Source organism: Nerophis ophidion, linkage group LG18, assembly GCF_033978795.1.
Source record: "Nerophis ophidion isolate RoL-2023_Sa linkage group LG18, RoL_Noph_v1.0, whole genome shotgun sequence".
In the NCBI taxonomy this organism is placed as follows: Eukaryota; Metazoa; Chordata; class Actinopteri; order Syngnathiformes; family Syngnathidae; genus Nerophis; species Nerophis ophidion.
This window is the reverse complement of record NC_084628.1, coordinates 18,097,541-18,117,797: the sequence shown is the minus strand read 5'-3', so window position 1 is coordinate 18,117,797 and position 20,257 is coordinate 18,097,541. Positions and strand designations below refer to the sequence as shown.

The 20,257-nt window shown below is 39.2% G+C and overlaps 1 protein-coding gene across 1 annotated transcript in view; it reads left to right on the top strand.

The window, feature by feature from the left end:
- The window catches only part of pcp4b (Purkinje cell protein 4b), a 76,537-nt gene that overhangs the window by 35,242 nt on the left and 21,038 nt on the right, over positions 1-20,257 (top strand). The window contains exon 2 of the mRNA XM_061878385.1: positions 18,706-18,757. Within this exon, the coding sequence (XP_061734369.1) occupies positions 18,706-18,757 (52 nt within the window). The remainder of the gene's footprint in view (positions 1-18,705; positions 18,758-20,257) is intronic.

Genomic DNA, 20,257 nt, shown 5'->3' with positions numbered 1-20,257 from the left:
CATTTTCTACCGCTTCTTCCCTTTGGGGTTTCAGGAGGCGCTGTCGCCTATCTCAGCTACAATCGGGCGGAAGGCTGAGTACACCCTGGACAAGTCGCCAACTCATCAGATGCCTATCATTCACAATCTTTATGTGAGGCAAGAAGATGTAAAAATCATCTCCCTCTTGGTGGCTAGCAATACAGCTAATAGGAGCAATCAATTCTACAACACGGAACACGTTTGAGTTCATAATGCGATAGAACACCAATCTGTACTGACTGAAAAACATGAACAATCATATTACGGTATGTGTAATGTATTAACCCACATTTAATATTTTGTTTGTGTACAGCTAGCCAGAGAGCATAAGTACTGTAGTTGTAATAACACGCATGATGTACGTGCTGCGTGCATCATGATCGATATTAAAGTAACTCACTTGATAGACAGTTGTTTGTCTGGTTCAGCTGGCCGGGGACGTTGTTTCATGTTGATTTTGGGTAAGTAATCCATTTATGTCGAAATAGTTTCGCTCGAAAATTCCACATTTTGCAGCTTCGATTCACTTACACCTCACTTTGTCTGCGTCCGTCTGCTCCAACGTCTCACTCTTTCTCCGTGTTGGCTTCTAGAAGCAGTAGTTCATCCTCAATATACTCAGCTTCAAAAATAGACGTCTTCGTTGTTTGTTATCAAGTCTGCCATAATTAGACAACACACAAGCAAATAATTGAAGTGGGACAGGCTTTCTATGGAAATGCAAATACATGTGCCAAAGAATTAGTTCTGGCAATGAATAATATGACCAAAATTTAGTAAATATTGTACATATTACATATTGTTATGAACGTGTCTGTTACATTATATATATGTATATGTATATATATATATATATATATATATATATATATATTTGCAGTGTGTATATATAACGTTGATTGCAGGTTTGAAGTTGTTTTAGAGGGCTTTGAAGGCTACAAAGGTGCACCTTCCAAGCGTTTTTTATCATCTTTGATTTAAATAAAAATAGAAAAGACATGTGTTCTTGTCTCTCAAAATGATAGTGAACGATAAATAAAATTTCCGAAAAAGTGCAGTTCCCCTTTAAAAACTATCACTATGTTGCTTCGCAACTAACATAAACAAGGTTGTTTGTGGATGTCTTGCATCCGGTGTCCAATAAGCGCAAATAATAAGGTTAGGAGGAAGGAACGGTGTCTAAATAAAGAGATAATAATGTCATGTGTTCTAATGAATGGCCAATCGCAGTGAAGATACATTATTGTCTGATGTGCAGTGTGCTTACAATATAAGCACAGTACAAATTCTGCTTGACTCATCCCGTGTGTGTGTTTGTGTGTTTCGCTGTGTTTGTGTGTCTGTTTCCTGCCTGTATTTGTGCGCTTCCATATTTTCCCCTTGAAGTATCCTAATTGTGAGCCAAGGGGCACAACACTGTATGCAGACCACAGTCGCATGTTGTGTATTTGTGTGTGTGTGTGTGTGTGTGTGTGTGTGTGTGTGTGTGTGTGTGTGTGTGTGTGTGTGTGTGTGTGTGTGTGTGCTTGTATTTCTGCCCTTCAACAAGGAAAGGTACCTTTTATATGAGGACCGGTCAACAAGTTAGGACATAAATCATGGTCCTAATAAGGAAAACCTTTGCATCTAATAGAGAATTTTTCATTTGCACCCCTGGTGGTGAAATCTATCAAAGTGAGGGTGGTCCCAAAAAGGAGGGATTCTTCAAATTGACTGTGTCAGTTTCATAAGTGTGTGTAAAAATTTTAAGTGCTCCCCCTCTGGCCAACATATGTAATAACAAGTTTGTCAGAAATTGAAACGTGACCCCTTTGGCCTATCTCAGCTACAATCGGGCGGAAGGTGGCGTACACCCTGGACAAGTCGCCACCTCATCGCATATGTTTATAGTGACATACTGTAATCACTTGAAATAAATAACAAAAATGAAAAATAAAATTAACTGAAATCAGTCTGTCGACTTCTTTCTTAAGAAATTGGGAACAATTTCTCATATTCTTCCTGTTTCTGTAATATTGCAATATTTTCTCATTAAATTATTACTTTTTTTATGTAAAATTAATACTTTTTAATGCAAAATGAAATTCTGACTTTTATCACAATATTGCCAAATGTTTTGTTATTCCTGTAAAAAAGTGAATTTTTTTTAAATAAAATGATGACTTTTGTCATCATTTTGCCAAGTGAAATTCCGATTACTATCATAATGTTGCCAAAATGTTAAAGTTTTCTTATAAAACTGTAACTTTGGTCGAGTTAAATTTCGATTCTATCATAAAATTGCCAACATTTTAAGCTTTTCTTATAAAAATTGTGACTGTCACTGAGTAAAATTCCAACTTTTTATCATAGTATTGCACAAATGTTCCGTTTTCTTGTAAAATGTTGACTTGCGTTGAGTAAAATAACCATTTTTTTATTCTAATGCTGCCAAAATTCTAAGTTTTTCTTGTGAAATTGTGACCTTTTTCATGTAAAATTCCAAATAATTTTTCACAGCAAGCGTTTTTATAGTTGCGTGGTATGTATATATTATTAATGTTGTAAATACAAATCTTTATATATCTAGAAAGGGTGGTCCTGAAAAAGAGCTAGGCATTTTTTGGAGGTCTCAAGATTGTAAGAAATACAAGCCTGTGTGTGTGTGTGTGTGTGTGTGTGTGTGTGTGTGTGTGTGTGTGTGTGTGTGTGTGTGTGTGTGTGTGTGTGTGTGTGTGTGTTTGTGTGTGTGTGTGTGTGTGGACATCAATCAATCAATCAATCAATCAATGTTTACTTATGTAGCCCTAAATCACTAGTGTCTCAAAGGGCTGCACAAACCACCACGACATCCTCGGTAGGCCCACATAAGGGCAAGGAAAACTCACACCCAGTGGGACATCGGTGACAATAATGACCCAGTGGGACGTCGGTGACAATAATGACTATGAGAACCTTAGAGAGGAGGAAAGCAATGGATGTCGAGCGGGTCTAACATGATACTGTGAAAGTTCAATCCACAATGGATCCAACACAGTCGCGAGAGTCCAGTCCAAAGCGGATCCAACACAGCAGCGAGAGTCCCGTTCACAGCGGAGCCAGCAGGAAACTATCCCAAGCGGAAGCGGATCAGCAGCGCAGAGATGTCCCCAGCCGATACACAGGCAAGCAGTACATGGATGGCCACCGGATCGGACCGGACCCCCTCCACAGGGGAGAGTGGGACATAGAAGAAAAAGAAAAGAAACAGCAGATCAACTGGTGTAAAAGGGGAGTCTATTTAAAGGCTAGAGTATACAAATGAGTTTTAAGGTGAGACTTAAATGCTTCTACTGAGGTGGCATCTCGAACTGTTACCGGGAGGGCATTCCAGAGTACTGGAGCCCGAACGGAAAACGCTCTATAGCCCGCAGACTTTTTTCGGGCTTTGGGAATCACTAACAAGCCGGAGTCCTTTGAAGGCAGATTTCTTGCCGGGACATATGGTACAATACAATCGGCAAGATAGGATGGAGCTAGACCGTGTAGTATTTTATACGTAAGTAGTAAAACCTTAAATTCACATCTTAAGTGCACAGGAAGCCAGTGCAGGTGAGCCAGTACAGGCGTAATGTGATCAAACTTTCTTGTTCTTGTCAAAAGTCTAGCAGCCGCATTTTGTACCAACTGTAATCTTTTAATGCTAGACATGGGGAGACCCGAAAATAATACGTTACAGTAGTCGGGGCGAGACGTAACAAACGCATGGATAATGATCTCAGCGTCTTTAGTGGACAGAATGGAGCGAATTTTTGCGATATTACGGAGATGAAAGAAGGCCGTTTTAGTAACGCTTTTAATGTGTGCCTCAAAGGAGAGAGTTGGGTCGAAGATAATACCCAGATTCTTTACCGTGTCGCCTTGTTTAATTGTTTGGTTGTCAAATGTTAGAGTTGTATTATTAAATAGAGTTCGGTGTCTAGCAGGACTGATAATCAGCATTTCCGTTTTTTTGGCGTTGAGTTGCAAAAAGTTAGCGGACATCCATTGTTTAATTTCATTAAGACACGCCTCCAGCTGACTACAATCCGGCGTGTTGGTCAGCTTTAGGGGCATGTAGAGTTGGGTGTCATCAGCATAACAGTGAAAGCTAACACCGTATTTGCGTATGATGTCACCTAGCGGCAGCATGTAGATGCTGAAGAGTGCAGGGCCAAGGACCGAACCCTGGGGAACTCCACACGTTACCTTAACGTAGTCCGAGGTCACATTGTTATGGGAGACACACTGCATCCTATCAGTAAGATAAGAGTTAAATCAAGACAGGGCTATGTCTGACATACCAATTCGTGTTTTGATACGTTCTAATAAAATATTATGATCGACGGTATCGAAAGCAGCGCTAAGATCGAGGAGCAGCAACATAGATGACGCATCAGAATCCATCGTTAGCAATAGATCATTAGTCATTTTTGCGAGGGCTGTCTCCGTGGAGTGATTTGCTCTGAAACCGGATTGAAAGATTTCACATAGATTGTTAGACGCTAAGTGTTCATTTAACTGCTCCGCAACAATTTTTTCAAGGATTTTTTAAATAAAGGGAAGGTGAGATACCGGTCGGTAGTTTACCATGAGGTCAGGATCGAGGTTAGGTCTTTTAAGAAGAGGATGAATAACCGCTTTTTTGAATGCTAGGGGAACAGTGCCCGAGGAGAGTGATAAGTTTATAATATTTAGCACTGATGGACCTAATAATACAAAGAGCTCCTTGATCAGTTTCCCAGGAAGAGGGTCAAGTAAGCATGTTGTCTGTTTTATTCCATTTACACGTTGTAACAATTCCTCTAATGTTATTTCCTCAAAACGAGAGAAACTATTTTGGAGGGCAGTACCCGCCGTATATACCATCGTATCAGTGTTAATAGAACCCCGTTGTAGCTGGGACGCATTGTCTTTAATCTCCTTTCTAATGACTTCAATTTTCTTACTAAAGAATTGCATAAAGTCATCAGCTGAGTGGGTTGAGCTACTGGAAGGGGTCCCTTGTTGGGTTAGCGATGCTACCGTACTAAACAAAAATTTAGGATCGTTTTTATTACGGTGGATGAGATTTGAGTAATATTTATCTTTAGCTAAGGTAAGCATGCATTTATAAGTTATTAAACCATCACTCCATGCTTGATGGTGCACCTCAAGTTTAGTCGTGCGCCATTTGCGTTCCAGTTTTCCACATAATAATTTCTGAGCTCTAGTTTCTTCTGTAAACCACGGGGTGCGCTTTTTTGGAGCCTTTTTTAACTTTAGCGGTGCTATGTTATCAATGGTTTCGCGCAGGGTGTCGTTAAAGTTGTTAGTGAGGTTATCAATAGAGCCCACATACTTTGGGAATGGTGCCATAACCGAGGGCAGTAGGTCAGCAAGAGTTGTCGTTGTGGCCGTATTAATGTTGCGGCTGCTATAGCAGTTATTATTATTATTAGTTTGACGAACATGCGTCTGAACCTCGAATTTTATAAGGTAATGATCGGACAGTACTTTAGTATACGGGAGTATCGTAACTTTGGAGACGGTGATACCCCTGACAAGCACTAGGTCTATCGTATTACCGTTGCGATGCGTGGGTTCATTTATTATTTGTGTGAGACCACAGCTATCAATTGCAGTCTGGAGCGCTACGCACGGTGGGTCCGATGGGGTATTCATATGGATATTAAAGTCCCCCATTATGATTATATTATCGGCGTGTGTCACTAGATCAGCAACGAACTCTGAGAATTCATTGATAAAGTCCGAATAGGGCCCTGGGGGGCGGTAGATAACAGCCAGGTGCAGAGGCAGCGGTGTGACAGACTTCATAGTAAGCACCTCAAACGATTTATATTTATTATTTATGTTAGGACTAAGGTTAAAGTTTTCGTTGTATATTAGTGCGACCCCCCCACCCCTTTTAAGCGGACGGGCAATATGCGCATGTGTAAAGTTAGGAGGACATGCCTCATTTAGCGCAAAAAAGTCGTTTGGTTTAAGCCAGGTTTCGCTGAGACCGATGACGTTAAGATTGTTGTCTCTGATAATATCATTAACTAATAACGTTTTGGGAAACAATTATCTTATGTTTAAAAAAACCTATATTATAGGTAGTGGGCTGTTTTAGGGAGTTTTTGATCAAATTATCCGTAGTAGCAATATTAATAATGTTGTGTTTATTATGCCCAGTGCATTCAGTATAGTTACGACCATATCTAGGAATTGATACGACAGGAATTTTCCGATTGTTTGTTTGTTGCTTTGATAAACTGCACGCATCATAGTTAGCCACCTCAGTAACACACATGTCCAACTCTGAAACACTCAAAGCAGAAAAAACGTGTTCTAATTTAACTGACTCATTACCCAGACCAGTAGTCTCGCATTTTCCATTTAAATCTGTTTGCAGGATGGAGGGAAGTGGTGTTCTGTGGGGATTAGCCTTCTGCTTTGTTTTTAGCCCCGCTCGACATCCGCGTTTCCGATCACACCGCTGGCGTCTGCTCCGTAGACGGCCCCCGCTGCTACTAGACTCCCCTGCTTCACAGGCCGCTGGATGTAGCCGCCGACGTATCCCCATGCTAGTTAGCATGTTTAGCACGCACGCGTCTATCAGTCCAAAACGGCCCGATATGTCCACATCCAGAAGTGTCTGGCGGTCGTACGTGATCACGGAGTGACCACGATGTGAGCCAGCCATAAAGTCTGTGGAATTGTCCGGTATTTCTGCCAAATGTTTCATCTTTAGCAGGAGCTCCGCGAGGACGCAGCCCGTCCGGGCGCCGCCATCTTGGATCAATAAGGGAGTATGTGTGTGTGTGTGTGTGTGTATGTGTGTGTGTGTGTGTGTGTGTGTGTGTGTGTGTGTGTGTGTTTCAAATTCACCTCAATGTGTCCCTCCGAGGCCACTAGTGATAAACGAGAGGTTCAATATGAATCTCACTGCTCTCCATCACTCTCATCAGTGTAATTACAGCTTTCTCGCTTCACACATCCACTTGTTTGTGTGTACATTTTGCTCCCGGGTAAGTTGATTTGTTTGTCCCTGTGCGTGTGTATGAGTGTGTGTGCACGTTTGCGCGCGTTTAGAGCCTCGTCCCACTCAGTAATCTTGCTCGTGGAGCCCGCTGTTATGGCAATTTACACTTGGCTCAGTCCCAGAGCTGCTGAGGCGTGACGCTTCTTCTTCTCCTTCCTCCTCGCCGTCGCCCTGAGGAGTGTGATACTCTTGCTCCTAATCGTCACCTCAGTGCACTGAGCAACCAACACTCCCATGGCCTCCAGTTAGGTCTCGGGAGCCGCAACCCTGCCATGGATAACCAATGCGACTACACAAAGGTGTTCATATTTCTATTCTTTAACTTCAAGTCACCAGGTAAAATACTGTCAGTGACTTAATGTTTGTATAACATCAAATAGTGCCCTTCACTCTATGGCTGTGTTTACTCCGCACATCAAATCAATTTTTTTTTGCCTTCAAGTGACACAAATCTTACATTTGTGCCAGTCTAAACGTTTTTCTTGCAAGTGCTGTGTGTGTATATGCCAGCGATTGTCACCATTGATTAAAAAATTTAAAAAACTGTATTTTCAAAAGCAGGATAGTACCATTTTTAATTCATTAGTGCCCCGGTACTTTATTAGGACCGGTACACCGTACAACCCAAATGCGTATATATATATATATATATATATATATATATATATATATATATATATATATATATATATGTATGTATGTATGTATGTATGTATGTATGTATGTATGTATGTATGTATGTATGTATGTATGTATGTATGTATGTATGTATGTATGTATGTATGTATGTATGTATGTATGTGTGTGTGTGTGTGTGTGTGTGTGTGTGTGTGTGTGTGTGTATATACTGATAATTTTAGATTGTCCTGAAGAATTTTGAAGTAATCCTCCTTTTTCATTGTCCCATTTTAAAGCCCCAGTTCCATTGGCAGCAAAACAGGCTGAGAGCATAATACTACCACCAGCATGCTTGACGGTAGGTGTGGTGTTCCTGGGATTAAAGGCCTCACCTTTTCCCCCCTAACATTGCTGGGTATTGTGGCCAAACAGCTCAGTTTTTGTTTCATATAGCATCACATGGACAAAGATAAAACCTTCTGGAGGAAAGTTCTGTGGTCAGATGAAACAAAAATTTAGCTGTTTGGCCACGATACCAAGCAATATGTTTGGAGGAGAAAAGGTGAGGCCTCTAATCCCTGTAACACCATCCCTACCGTTAAGCATGTTGGTAGTAGTATTATTTTCTAGGCCTGTTATGCTGCCAATGGAACTTGTGCTTTACAGAGAATAAATGGGACAATGAAAAAGTAGGATTACCTCCAAATTCTTCAGGACAACCTAAAATCATCAGCCCGGAGGTTGGGTCTTGGGCGCAGTTGAGTGTTCCAACAGGACAATGACCCCAAACACACGTCAAAAGTGGTAAAGGAATGGCTGAATCGGGCTAGAATGAAGGTTTTGGAATGGCCTTCCCAAAGTCCTGACTTAAACGTGTGGACAATGCTGAAGAAACAAGTCGATGTCAGAAAACCAACACATTTAGCTCAACTGCAACAATTTTGTCAACAGGAATGATCAAAAATTCAACCAAAAGCTTGCCAGAAGCTTGTGGATGACTACCAAAAGCACCTTATTGCCGTAAAACTTGTCAAAGGACATGTAAGCAAATATTAACATTGCTGTATGTTTGCTTTTGACCGAGCAGATTTGGCCACATTTTCAGTAGATCCATAATTAATTCATAAAATAACCAAACTTCATGAATGTTTTTTTTTGTGGCCAACAAGTATGTGCTCCCATCACTCTATCACAAAGAAATAAGAGTTGTAGAAAGTATTGGAAACTCAAGACAATCATGACATTATGTTCTTTAAAATTGTATGTAAACTTTTCATCGTGACTGTACATCCGCTACTCTGCTATTGTTGTGAAAGGTACACGTGCTACACTTGCCTTACCGACGTTGACAACCAACTCATCAGCACCATTAAATTTGCTACAACATTGGTTCTTTTTTTTTTTTTTTTTAAATAAAGAAATAACTATTTTTTATCACGGTGGCAGAGGGGTTAGTGCGTCTGCCTCACAATACGAAGGTCCTGCAGTCCTGGGTTCAATTCCAGGCTCGGGATCTTTCTGTGTGGAGTTTGCATGTTCTCCCCGTGAATGCGTGGGTTCCCTCCGGGTACTCCGGCTTCCTCCTACTTCCAAAGACATGCACCTGGGGATAGGTTGATTGGCAACACTAAATTGGCCCTAGTGTGTGAATGTGAGTGTGAATGTTGTCCGTCTATCTGTGTTGGCCCTGTGATGAGGTGGCGACTTGTCCAGGGTGTACCCCGCCTTCCGCCCGATTGTAGCTGAGATAGGCGCCAGCGCCCCCCGCGACCCCGAAAGGGAATAAGCGGTAGAAAATGGATGGATATTTGTTTTATTTTTTTTATTTTTTTATTAATCAATCCAACAAAATATTACACAATAATACCATTCCAAAACCAAACAAGGACTAGCAACATTCAGAATAGCAATCAACAAGAGCAATTGAGAGGACACACAAACATGACACAAAACATTCCAAAAGTGGTCACCAAAAAGTGAATAACATCAACAACAGTATCAGTATTAATAAGAATTCCAAGATAGCAGTTATTAGATTGGTTCTGATAATACTTGTTAATCAGTGGCCATGTGATCCACTTGAGCTTTGTATTTCTTTGCACTTTGTTATGCACTCCAATTCACAAAACATGGTAAAAATGCCACTAAAAGCTATATATTTTGCAAGATTTTTTTCATATTTCTAATTAGGATTAGGAATAATTTATTAATTTATTTGATGTCCATTTTACAATTTATTGCAACAGATTATTTTACTTGTGTAAAGTCCTACAAAGTTCCTATTGGAAATGTGCTGTCCCTTTAGGTAGGTAGGTCTTTATTGTCATTGCACAAGTACAGCGAAACTTTGTTTTCAGCACAAACCCGTTCAAGATTAGACAAACAGTGTACAGGGTTACAGAACAGGAACGCTGATGGGTCACCATGAAAGATGGGAAAAAGGTAAACGCTGGGTGAAGATGAGTAAAAAAAAAAAAAAATCTAGACTGTGCTCCTAAGGGGGCCCAGTCTGAAGTGGGAAAAAACCTTTCCATTGCAAAGCACATATACATATTACAACATCCATCTCGAGACTTGCCAACAGAGGGCAGGGAGTGGGGGCTATGGCATCTGGCTGCAGATCTTAAGGCGCTGCCCATCCGTCCATCACCCGTGAGGGATTCGCGTCAAGGGCATTGGATGGGGCATGGGGTATGCATGGTTATGCACAGATAAACAGATATGCATGTATTTTTTCGTGGATGCATGTATGTGTCCATGAGAAACAAGAAGGGAGTTTAAGTCTTCGCCGCACTGTCCTTCGGGAGAGTCCTGATGCCAGGGAAACAATCAAAGTTCGAATGTTTTGTATGCGATTGAAAACCAAATTTGCTTTTCACTCTAAATTGTCTATGACTGATCTTTAAAATTCATCCTGCAGTGCAGACAGTCCGATGTTATCCAAATCACGAGAGTGTCCACAGTTCTTCCCGCTTCCTCCAATCATTTGTGGCAGCTTTGGGGTACTTTGAAGACTGCCAGAAACTTCCAATTTGTCGACAAATCAAAGCAAAGCTTACTCCAATCAGCAGATGTCCTCTTGTCATAATTCCGAATAGGTGGATATCTTCACGTCCTCGACTGAAATGGTCGCCAGGCACGCGGCAACTCCTTCTTCCCCCAAGAGTCCGTGGTGTGTTCAGCAACAACCGCTCCGTCACGACAAGCAGGTTCCCCCAAACCCAAGATCTTGTCAATTTCGTTGGGGCCAATTAAATAGTTCCAGTGTTTTGATTTGGAGAGCAGTGCAAAAAGAGGCAACAAGAAAGTTAAGACAAGACAAAGAAGCAAGCAGGAGAGGAAAAGGAGAGGATGGGGAGCGTCCGTCCTCGATGAGTGCCAGTGAGAAATAGTGGTATGTACAATAAATAAACCCCCGGGATGGCTACGGACCGAGACAACCCGTGAGTGGCGAATAAACTTTGTTGAAAGGCCCATAAATACAGCCTAATTCAGGGGTCACCAACCTTTTTGAAACCAAGAGCTACTTCTTGGGTACTTCTTGTGATACACACTTTAATAAATTGCCTGAAATAGCCAATTTGCTCAATTTACCTTTAATAAATAAATCTGTAAATATAAAAAAAAGGGTATTTCTGTCTGTCATTCCGTCGTACATTTTTTTTCCTTTTACGGAAGGTTTTTTGTAGAGAATAAATTATGAAAAAAACACTTAATTGAACGGTTTAAAAGAGGAGAAAACACGAAAAAAATTAAAATTAAATTTCGAAACATAGTTTATCTTCAATTTCGACTTTTTAAAATTCAAAAATGTAACCGAAAAAAATGAAGAGAAAAACTAGCTAATTCGAATCTTTTTGAAAAAATAAACAAAAAAGAATTTATGGAACATCATTAGTCATTTTTCCTTATTAAGATACATTTTTGAATTTTGATGACATGTTTTAAATAGGTTAAAATCCAATCTGCACTTAGAATTTATAACAAATTAGACCAAGCTATAGGTCTAACAAAGACAAATCTTTATTTCTTCTAGATCTTCCAGAACAAAAATTTTAAATGAATTTCAGAACACTTTGAAATAAGATTTAAATTCGATTCTACATATTTTCTGGATTTGCCAGAATATTTGTTTTTAATTTTAATCATAAGATTGAAGAAATATTTCACAAATATTCTTCATCAAAAAAAAAAACAGAAGCTAAAATGAAGTATTAAATTAAAATGTATTTATTATTATTTACAATAAGAAAAAATAATAATACTTGAACATTGATTTAAATTGTCAGGAATGAAGAGGAAGGAATTTAAAAGGTAAAAAGGTATATGTGTATAAAAATCCTAAAAACATTTTTAAGGTTGTATTTTTTTCTCTAAAATTGTCTTTCTGAAAGTTATAAGAAGCAAAGTAAAAAAAAATATTAATTTATTTAAACAAGTGAAGACCAAGTCTTTAAAATGTTTTCTTGGATTTTCAAATTCTATTTGAGTTTTGCCTCTCTTAGAATTAAAAATGTCAAGCAAAGCGAGACCAGCTTGCTAATAAATAAATAAAATTGTAAAAATAGAGGCAGCTCACTGGTAAGTGCTGTAAATAAAATTGTAAAAATAGAGGCAGCTCACTGGTAAGTGCTGCTATTTGAGCTATTTTTAGAACAAGCCAGCGGGCTACTCATCTGGTCCTTATGGGCTACCTGGTGCCCACGGGCACTGCATTGGTGACCCCTGGCCTAATAAGCACATATTTATACATGTTGTATATATGTATTATATTTTGTATTTTTTCTTTTGGGTTTTTCTGTGAAAAAAAATCTTTTCAGAGGAAATTTTTTTTGTCCTTTTTTTTTATTTTTTTACCAAACATCTGCAAATATATATGGAATCCATCGTACCTAAAAAATAAATCAGTCAGATCGGTTTATTATTACATACACTCAAAGACGATGGTTGATCAAAAACAAAACACTTCCAAACACCATCATCCCTTACTTCCTCACCCTGACATCAAAATAAACACTCTGCTGTTTGAAATTCATGAAAAGTGCTGAATTAGTAATGTCGCGAGACCCGCTGAGAAAAGAGGACAAATAGTACGATGCCTGGTGGAGTCCTCTGCTATCAGGGGATGGCATGGCATCCTGACATGAACAAATAGGAAACCTTGGCACAAGCGGGGATTACGATGACGTGGTTGCAGGGAGAGATGCTGGCAACTCCCCGAAGGATGCAAGCACGTACGTTGCAGCTAAATGGATTAATCATTTCCTGTCTCGGTTTGGTTAACAGCACAAGCCCTGTAAATTCCCCCGTTTTAGTATTGCAACACCAACACATAACATTAAAAATATGTAATTCACGAGGAGGAAGATAGCGTGGACCATCTTCATAGATTTTAATTTTGGGGGCGGAATGGCTCGGTTGGTAGAGTGGCCGTGCCAGCAACTTGAGAGTTCCAGTTTCGATTGCCGCTTCCGTCATCCTAGTCACTGCCGTTGTGTCCTTGGGCAAGACACTTTACCCACCTGCTTCCAGTGCCACCCACACTGGTTTAAATGTAACTTAGATATTGGGTTTCACTATGTAAAGCGCTTTCACTCACTAGAGAAAAGCGCTATATGAATATAATTCGCTTCACTTCACTAATGTAATTGACGTTTCATGTAGCGATATGTAAACAGCATGAAGGATGAGCGCTTATATCTTTTCTTAGACTTTTTTTTGTAAGTTTGATACGTTGCCTATATTAAAGCCTGGAGTATTGGTCGATACCGGTATTGATGCGCTATCAGCACAAATCAAACATTTTTTAATATGTTGTAGTGTGGAATGTTATAGGAAGTTTAATCAAATGAAAGCACAATCATTGGTATAGAAAAACTATTTATTGACTAAGTGTGCTAAAAAAAAAATCCAATCACATCTAAATTGCGATTTTTAATCATCCCGATTATCATTGGATTCATAATTTTTTTATATCCATCCATCCATTTTCAACCGCTTATACCCCTTGTTTTAAAAAAATACAAATAAAAATACATTTTAAAAGCACATTTTTATGCCGTTTTCATGCCATTTGATGCAGCTTTTATAACCTGTAACCTGTTTTGAAAAATTTTCATTATTTCACCGAATAATAAATTACGAGAATCGGTTTGAATTGTGTTAATCAAAAATCCATTCTCATCCGGATCGAATCGTTAGGTGCCGAAAGATTCACACCTCTATTAATGACCGTCTGGAATGAACAAAAATTCATTAAGTTAAGCTCATTAAGCAGTAAGTTGAATGATCCGAACACATTTGCTACTTGATACTCTCTAATACGCTTCAGTCTTAGAGACTTTGTATGTGTAAGTAATATGCAACTATTAAAATTCGATACAAGTTTGTATTGACACATGTGTCTAATACTGCAATATTGTTCATTTAGGAACACTTATTAAGTATGTCTAGCTGTGTGCTGCTGTGTGCTCAGCTGTTGTGCAGCTCGTAGCTCTTAGAAGCCTATATTTTACCTTGTTTCCCCCTTTTGTAGACGACTTAACTTAAAATAGAATATAAAAAGCAAACTTGTGTTCTTATTGGAGGACATTAAAAGGTGTACTGGCTGCTCAGCTTTGGTTTGCACAAGTAAACACGAGGCAGGACTGCTTGTATCGAAACTTATATCAAAGATTTTAGATGCAAGTCGATATAATTCGATACTTGTTTCATTGCTGATATGAGACAGATATCAGTAGTGAATCAGGATGTGCCTTAAGAAAAACTCATTGCTGGGCTCCAAATAAGTGATTTTAAAGATCATCTACACAGCATCATACATCTAATGGCTCAGTATATTAACAGCCAATAAATGTTTACTTCACATGAATTGATGCAGTTGTTGTTTAACATTGGAGTGTATGAGATGTGTGATTTATGTAGATATGGCTTCAGTGTGACAGCTCTTATTGAACACGCAACCTTTACCTCACAGTTACATCTTGACCTTTTTTTTTTTTCATTTTTAAGTGGCCTTAACCCGTATTTAAAGGGGGGCCGAACTCAAGAATGGTCGAGTGTGGGAACTTCACACGATTGTATTCATTATGTTACAATTTAGAGTCACTGGTAACTGCTTACTCTTAAAACAAGACAGGTGGTGTTCGTTTGGTTGTAAGAATTGTGTATATAATCCTTTGTGTGTGTGTATGTGTATATGTGTATATATATATATATATATATATATATATATATATATATATATATATATATATATATATATATATATATATATATATATATATATATGTATGTATGTGTATATGTGTGTGTGTGTGTATATGTGTGTGTGTATATATATATGTGTGTATATATATGTGTGCATATATATATATATATTTTATTTATTTATTTTTCTACCGCTTATTCCCTTTGAGCAGGATAGGACCCTTTTCAACGGTGGGACTATATTGCAAAATTAGAGCCATCCCTGCAGTTTTACACTATTGTGTTTTAAACAGCCATACAACAAGGGTGTAAAGATAAACGGTCTTAATGATAACCGCGGTAAGAAAAAAAGTCTTGACGGTTACTTTTACAATTTTAAATTGAGATGATCCAAAAACAGTTACTGATATCCACCCTTTGATAAACTCACGGGCGGACCGGCACTTGCTTCCCTGCTGAAATACTAACAAGAGACATTGACGTCTTTCCCTAATTAGAAACAACTTACCCCAATCTAAACTTATACAAACACATTACTGTCTGCAGCAACTAAGGCCCCGATAAAGTTATCCAGGGTAAATCCCACCTAACCTTATCCATGTCCACACACAACAATGCCTCCATTTAAGACCCTCGAGCCCCTCAGTACGCCGGCGCAACGTGTCCTAATACGCATGCGCGGAAAATGTGCACGTCCTAGTCACCTCCAGTGTTGCTTTGTGTGCAAGTTCTTAAATGTAACTTATCTGAACAATATCCAGTGTTGTGGTATTTCAATTAACTGGAATCCAGTGTGCTGTGGGGCCCTTTTGTAGTGAATCACTCCTCAGCCATCATAAATTAATCAAATCTTTATAAGACACGTAAACAATGTGATAGAGAATATTTTACATCAACCAAACTAGGTATCTAGATATCTGGTCAGGACAGTCACTGTTTTGTCTTCACCTTCATTGACCATTCATTTTTGGTGACTTTATATACTCTGGACCTAGACGTTGAGTCCGCAACATACTTCTACCGTCTGCTTTGCCCTTCCAAAAGCATTCGCTGTTTTCCGTAGTTTTCCCTCAACGGCCAGGTAATACAAAGCACACGCAACCTTTTTTTTTTTTTATCAAATCCAAGGGAGCTTGCATATTCTTTGTCTCTCCTTCGACAAATGGGACAACATTTTTTGCTAAGTGGAATCGCAACTGACCTGGACATTGGAAAGTTCTCTTGCCGTCTGAGAAGTGTTGTATCTCAAATAGCTGGAATCACTTTCTTTTAGGGTATTCATGTGTAATTTCCTCAAGCGTCTGTACATGTAGAAGAAGGAGAAACACAGGAATGACTAGAGGACTCGCCTCCATATTTCCATTGGTTAGCTTCAAGTTACGAAACTGCTTTATTATGAAGCTGGATGTGGCGCGTTATTTCTGACGTCACTTCCTGTTTGGGACTCCATCTTTCTGGTGTCACTTCCTCGCCGAACTCAGTTTGTAATCAATGATCAATGAGTCCATACAAAGCTAAGTGCTGGAGATTCAAGAAATTCACGCCGCACTTAGCCGTGTAAAAATGTGTCCGAGGAGGGGGACCTTAAAGGGGAACATTATCACAATTTCAGAAGGGTTAAAACCAATTAAAATCTGTTCCAAGTGGCTTATTTTATTTTTCGAAGTTTTTTTCAAAATTTTACCCATCATGGAATATCCCGAAAAAAGGCTTTAAAGTGCCTGATTTTCGCTATCTGTAAATCCACCCGTCCATTTTCCTGTGACTTCACATAGTGATGCCAATACAAACAAACATGGCGGATAGAACAGCAAGATATAGCGACATTAGCTCGGATTCAGACTCGGATTTCAGCGGCTCAAGTGATTCAACAGATTACACATGTATTGAAACGGATGGTTGGAGTGTGGGGGCAGATAGCAAAAATGAAATTGAAGAGGAAACTGAAGATGTTGAGCGAATAGCTATTGAAGCTATTTAGCGATCACCTTCTCACCAACGATTGCATCTTTTGACCACTGGAGCAACGTAAATCCGTCGATTGGTAAGTGTTTGTTTGGCATTAAATGTGGGTGGAGGGAAAGGCTGGATGCAAATATAGCTACAAATGTACATACAGCTAGCCTAAATAGCATGTTAGCATCGACTAGCTGGCAGTCATGCCGTGACCAAATATGTTTGATTAGCACACCAACAAAACTCACCTTTGTGATTTCGTTGACTTTATCGTTGGAAATGCATCTGCTTTGAGTCTCGCAGGATATCCACACATTCTTGCCATTTCTGCCATGTTAGCATCGATTAGCATGCCGTGCTAATCGATGCACACTCCACGTAAGACAACTTGAATCCGTCCCTGTTCGTGTTGTTACACCCTCCGACAACACACCGACGAGGCATGATGTCTCCAAAGTACGGAAAACAGTCGAAAAAACGTAAACTAACAGAGCTGATTTGACTTGTGTGTAATGTGTTTGAGAAAATGGTGGATCGCTTCCCATTGTAACGTCACGGGTGAAAGGTCATCGCTCCGACAGCGAACAATTGAAAGGCGTTTAAATCGCCAAATTCAACCTTTTAGAGTTCGGAAATCGGTTAAAAAAACATATGGTCTTTTTTCTGCAACATCAAGGTATATATTGACGCTTACATAGGTCTGATGATAATGTTCCCCTTTAAACGCTGGTTTAATGTGGCTGAAACGGGGCTTAGACTAAATAACTATTCGTTTTAGGGGTTAAACGACTTAGCGTAGACATGGCCTAAGCTATTCAACGGTGCACATTGAACCCACTGTGCTCTCTTAGAAGAGAGTGATCGATATGAAGAATATGACACAGAGGTGTTTTTACGGTGCGTTCAAGAACCGCTGAACAGAGTAGGATGCCAGAACACTCTTGTCAGTGAAGCATAAGAAAACATGTAACATGCAAATTGGAGGGCTTTGGCTCTAATTGATTTTGTTAGAATGTACTTTTTAAGCACATATACCCCGACAATAATGATAACCGTGATATTTTTAAATCAAAATATGATATCAAATATTATTGTTGTTACATCCCTATCCATGCATTACCACAGCTGCTACTATGCTCTAGGATTTTTCCATTCCATATGTTTAATATGAAAGTGTGCAACTTTTCTGTTTTGGCTTCAAAGACGTTTTCCCTTCTTCCTCTCCTCCCCTTCATTGCTGCAGAGTTGATTTTAGTCATCAATCTCCCCGCTGCCAGTGATTGTATAACCAAGTCTTAACTGCAGAGGGTTGGTATCGATCCTGCTCTGACATCGCAGCTCCCACCCGGCCTGCGCTCTCGCTCAAAACACCAGCCGGCCGCCGGTCGGCCACGCCGCAATAAAGATGTCTGCCTCGGCGACGAGTAGAGAGACACTTTAATTTGATTGTGCGGAAACGTTTCGACTATCGCTCCATCGCTCGCTCATGCCGTCGTCCATCTTGTGAATTTTACATGAAGACGGCAATATTCCCATGAAGGCTTGTAGGGCGGCTTTCTTGATGCACCGTGGCTGTGAAGATAGATGGGCCAACAGAGGCCATTGTAAACACATGCTCTGGGACATCACTTGTGAGACGGATGCTTGATGCTGAATTATTTAACGAGAGGCAGATGTGGAAGGAGAAGCAAACAAGAGCAGAATGTGATGGAAGACGTGCAAAACAAGCGTGATTTGTTACAGTTCATGCGAAAAAAGTCCAATATTCAAATAGTACAGTTGGATGACGGATAGTACAAGAGTGAGGGGTTAGAGGATATTGCAGTGCGGTGCAAAAGTCTTAACCCGCTAATCAAATGATTGCTTTTGCTCTGCAGAGACAAGTTTCTGGGCCTGCTGCCGGCAACAACAAAACCTCAGGAGGACAAGGTAAGAACAAAAATGAATGTTTGTGCAGAATATCAACCACGTTTTGGACATATTTTGAAGAAAAAGAATGGCTCGATATGTTTGTTTTTAGGTTATCAAGGCCAAACAGCCCAACGGGCACAAGACATTGATACAACGTAGTGTTGTCACCATACCAATATTTTGGTACCGGTACCAAAATTATTTCGATACTTTTCGGTACTTTTTCTAAATAAAGTGTACCACAAATAATGGGTTTGTTGGCTTTATTGTAGCAAAAAAAATTAGGGTACATTAAACATATGTTTCTTACTGCAAGTTTGTCCTTAAATAAAATAGTGAACATACAAGACAAATTGTCTTTTATTAGTAATCAAACAAACAAAGTCTCCTAATAAGTCTGCTGACATATGCAGTAACATATTGTGTCATTTTCCATTCTGTTATTTTTTAAAAACATTAAGGAGAAGCGGTAGAACATGAATTATTAATCTACTTGTTCATTTACTGTTAATATCCGCTTACTTTCTCTAACATGTTCTATCTACACTTCTGTTAAAATGCAATGATCACTTGTTCTTCTTCTGTTTGATACTTTACATTAGTTTTGGATGATATCACTAATTTGGGTATCAATCCGATACCAAGTAGGTACAGGATCATACATTGGTCATATTCAAAGTCCTCATGTGTCCAGGGACATATTTCCTGAGTTTATAAACATAATATACATTTTTTTTTAAATGAAAGAAGATGTGATGCCAAAAAGTATGGACATAATCGTAGTAGTATCGACCTAATACGCAACTGCACTCGGTATCATTACAGTGGATGTCAGGTGAAGATCCACCAATGGCGTTTAATGGCGGACTGGTACTTTTCAGAGGCGGTGTAGTACCGTCAATGATTCATTAGTATCGCGGTACTATACTAATACCTTTTATACCGTACAATGTTGATTATACATACATGTCCTTGAAAACTGACTTTGAAACAACGTTGCAATATAGTTGTATTTGTGAATTGAGTCAACATTAATGTCCCAACGTAGGATCCACGTTGTTGGTTGGGAAATGACCAAATTTCAATGGTCAAATCAATGTCACAACCTGATATTGAATAAATGTTGTCAAAAAGCCTGTTGATTTAATCTTGTATTTGTGTTGTAGATTATTGGTTGAGAAATGACAAAAATTCAATGGTCAAATCAACGTCAGAACCCAACATTGATTAAACGTCGTCAAAGAGCATGTTGTTTCAACGTTATGTTGGAGTTGTTCAACAGCAGGACCTAATTCAACAAGTTCTCAACGTAGTTTTAATATCTTGTGCCTGCTGGGAGTAAATGCATGATATTAGATGTGTGCACTTCAAAGGTTGTAAATGTTAATGCCTTTATGCTTACGTGAGTTTTTTGCATTGGAATCTTACCATCAGAGGGCGCCATTTGAATCAAAATACTACATATGTACCACACACGATTAAGAGTGGGGTTTTTTTTTACAACAAACATAATCCTAC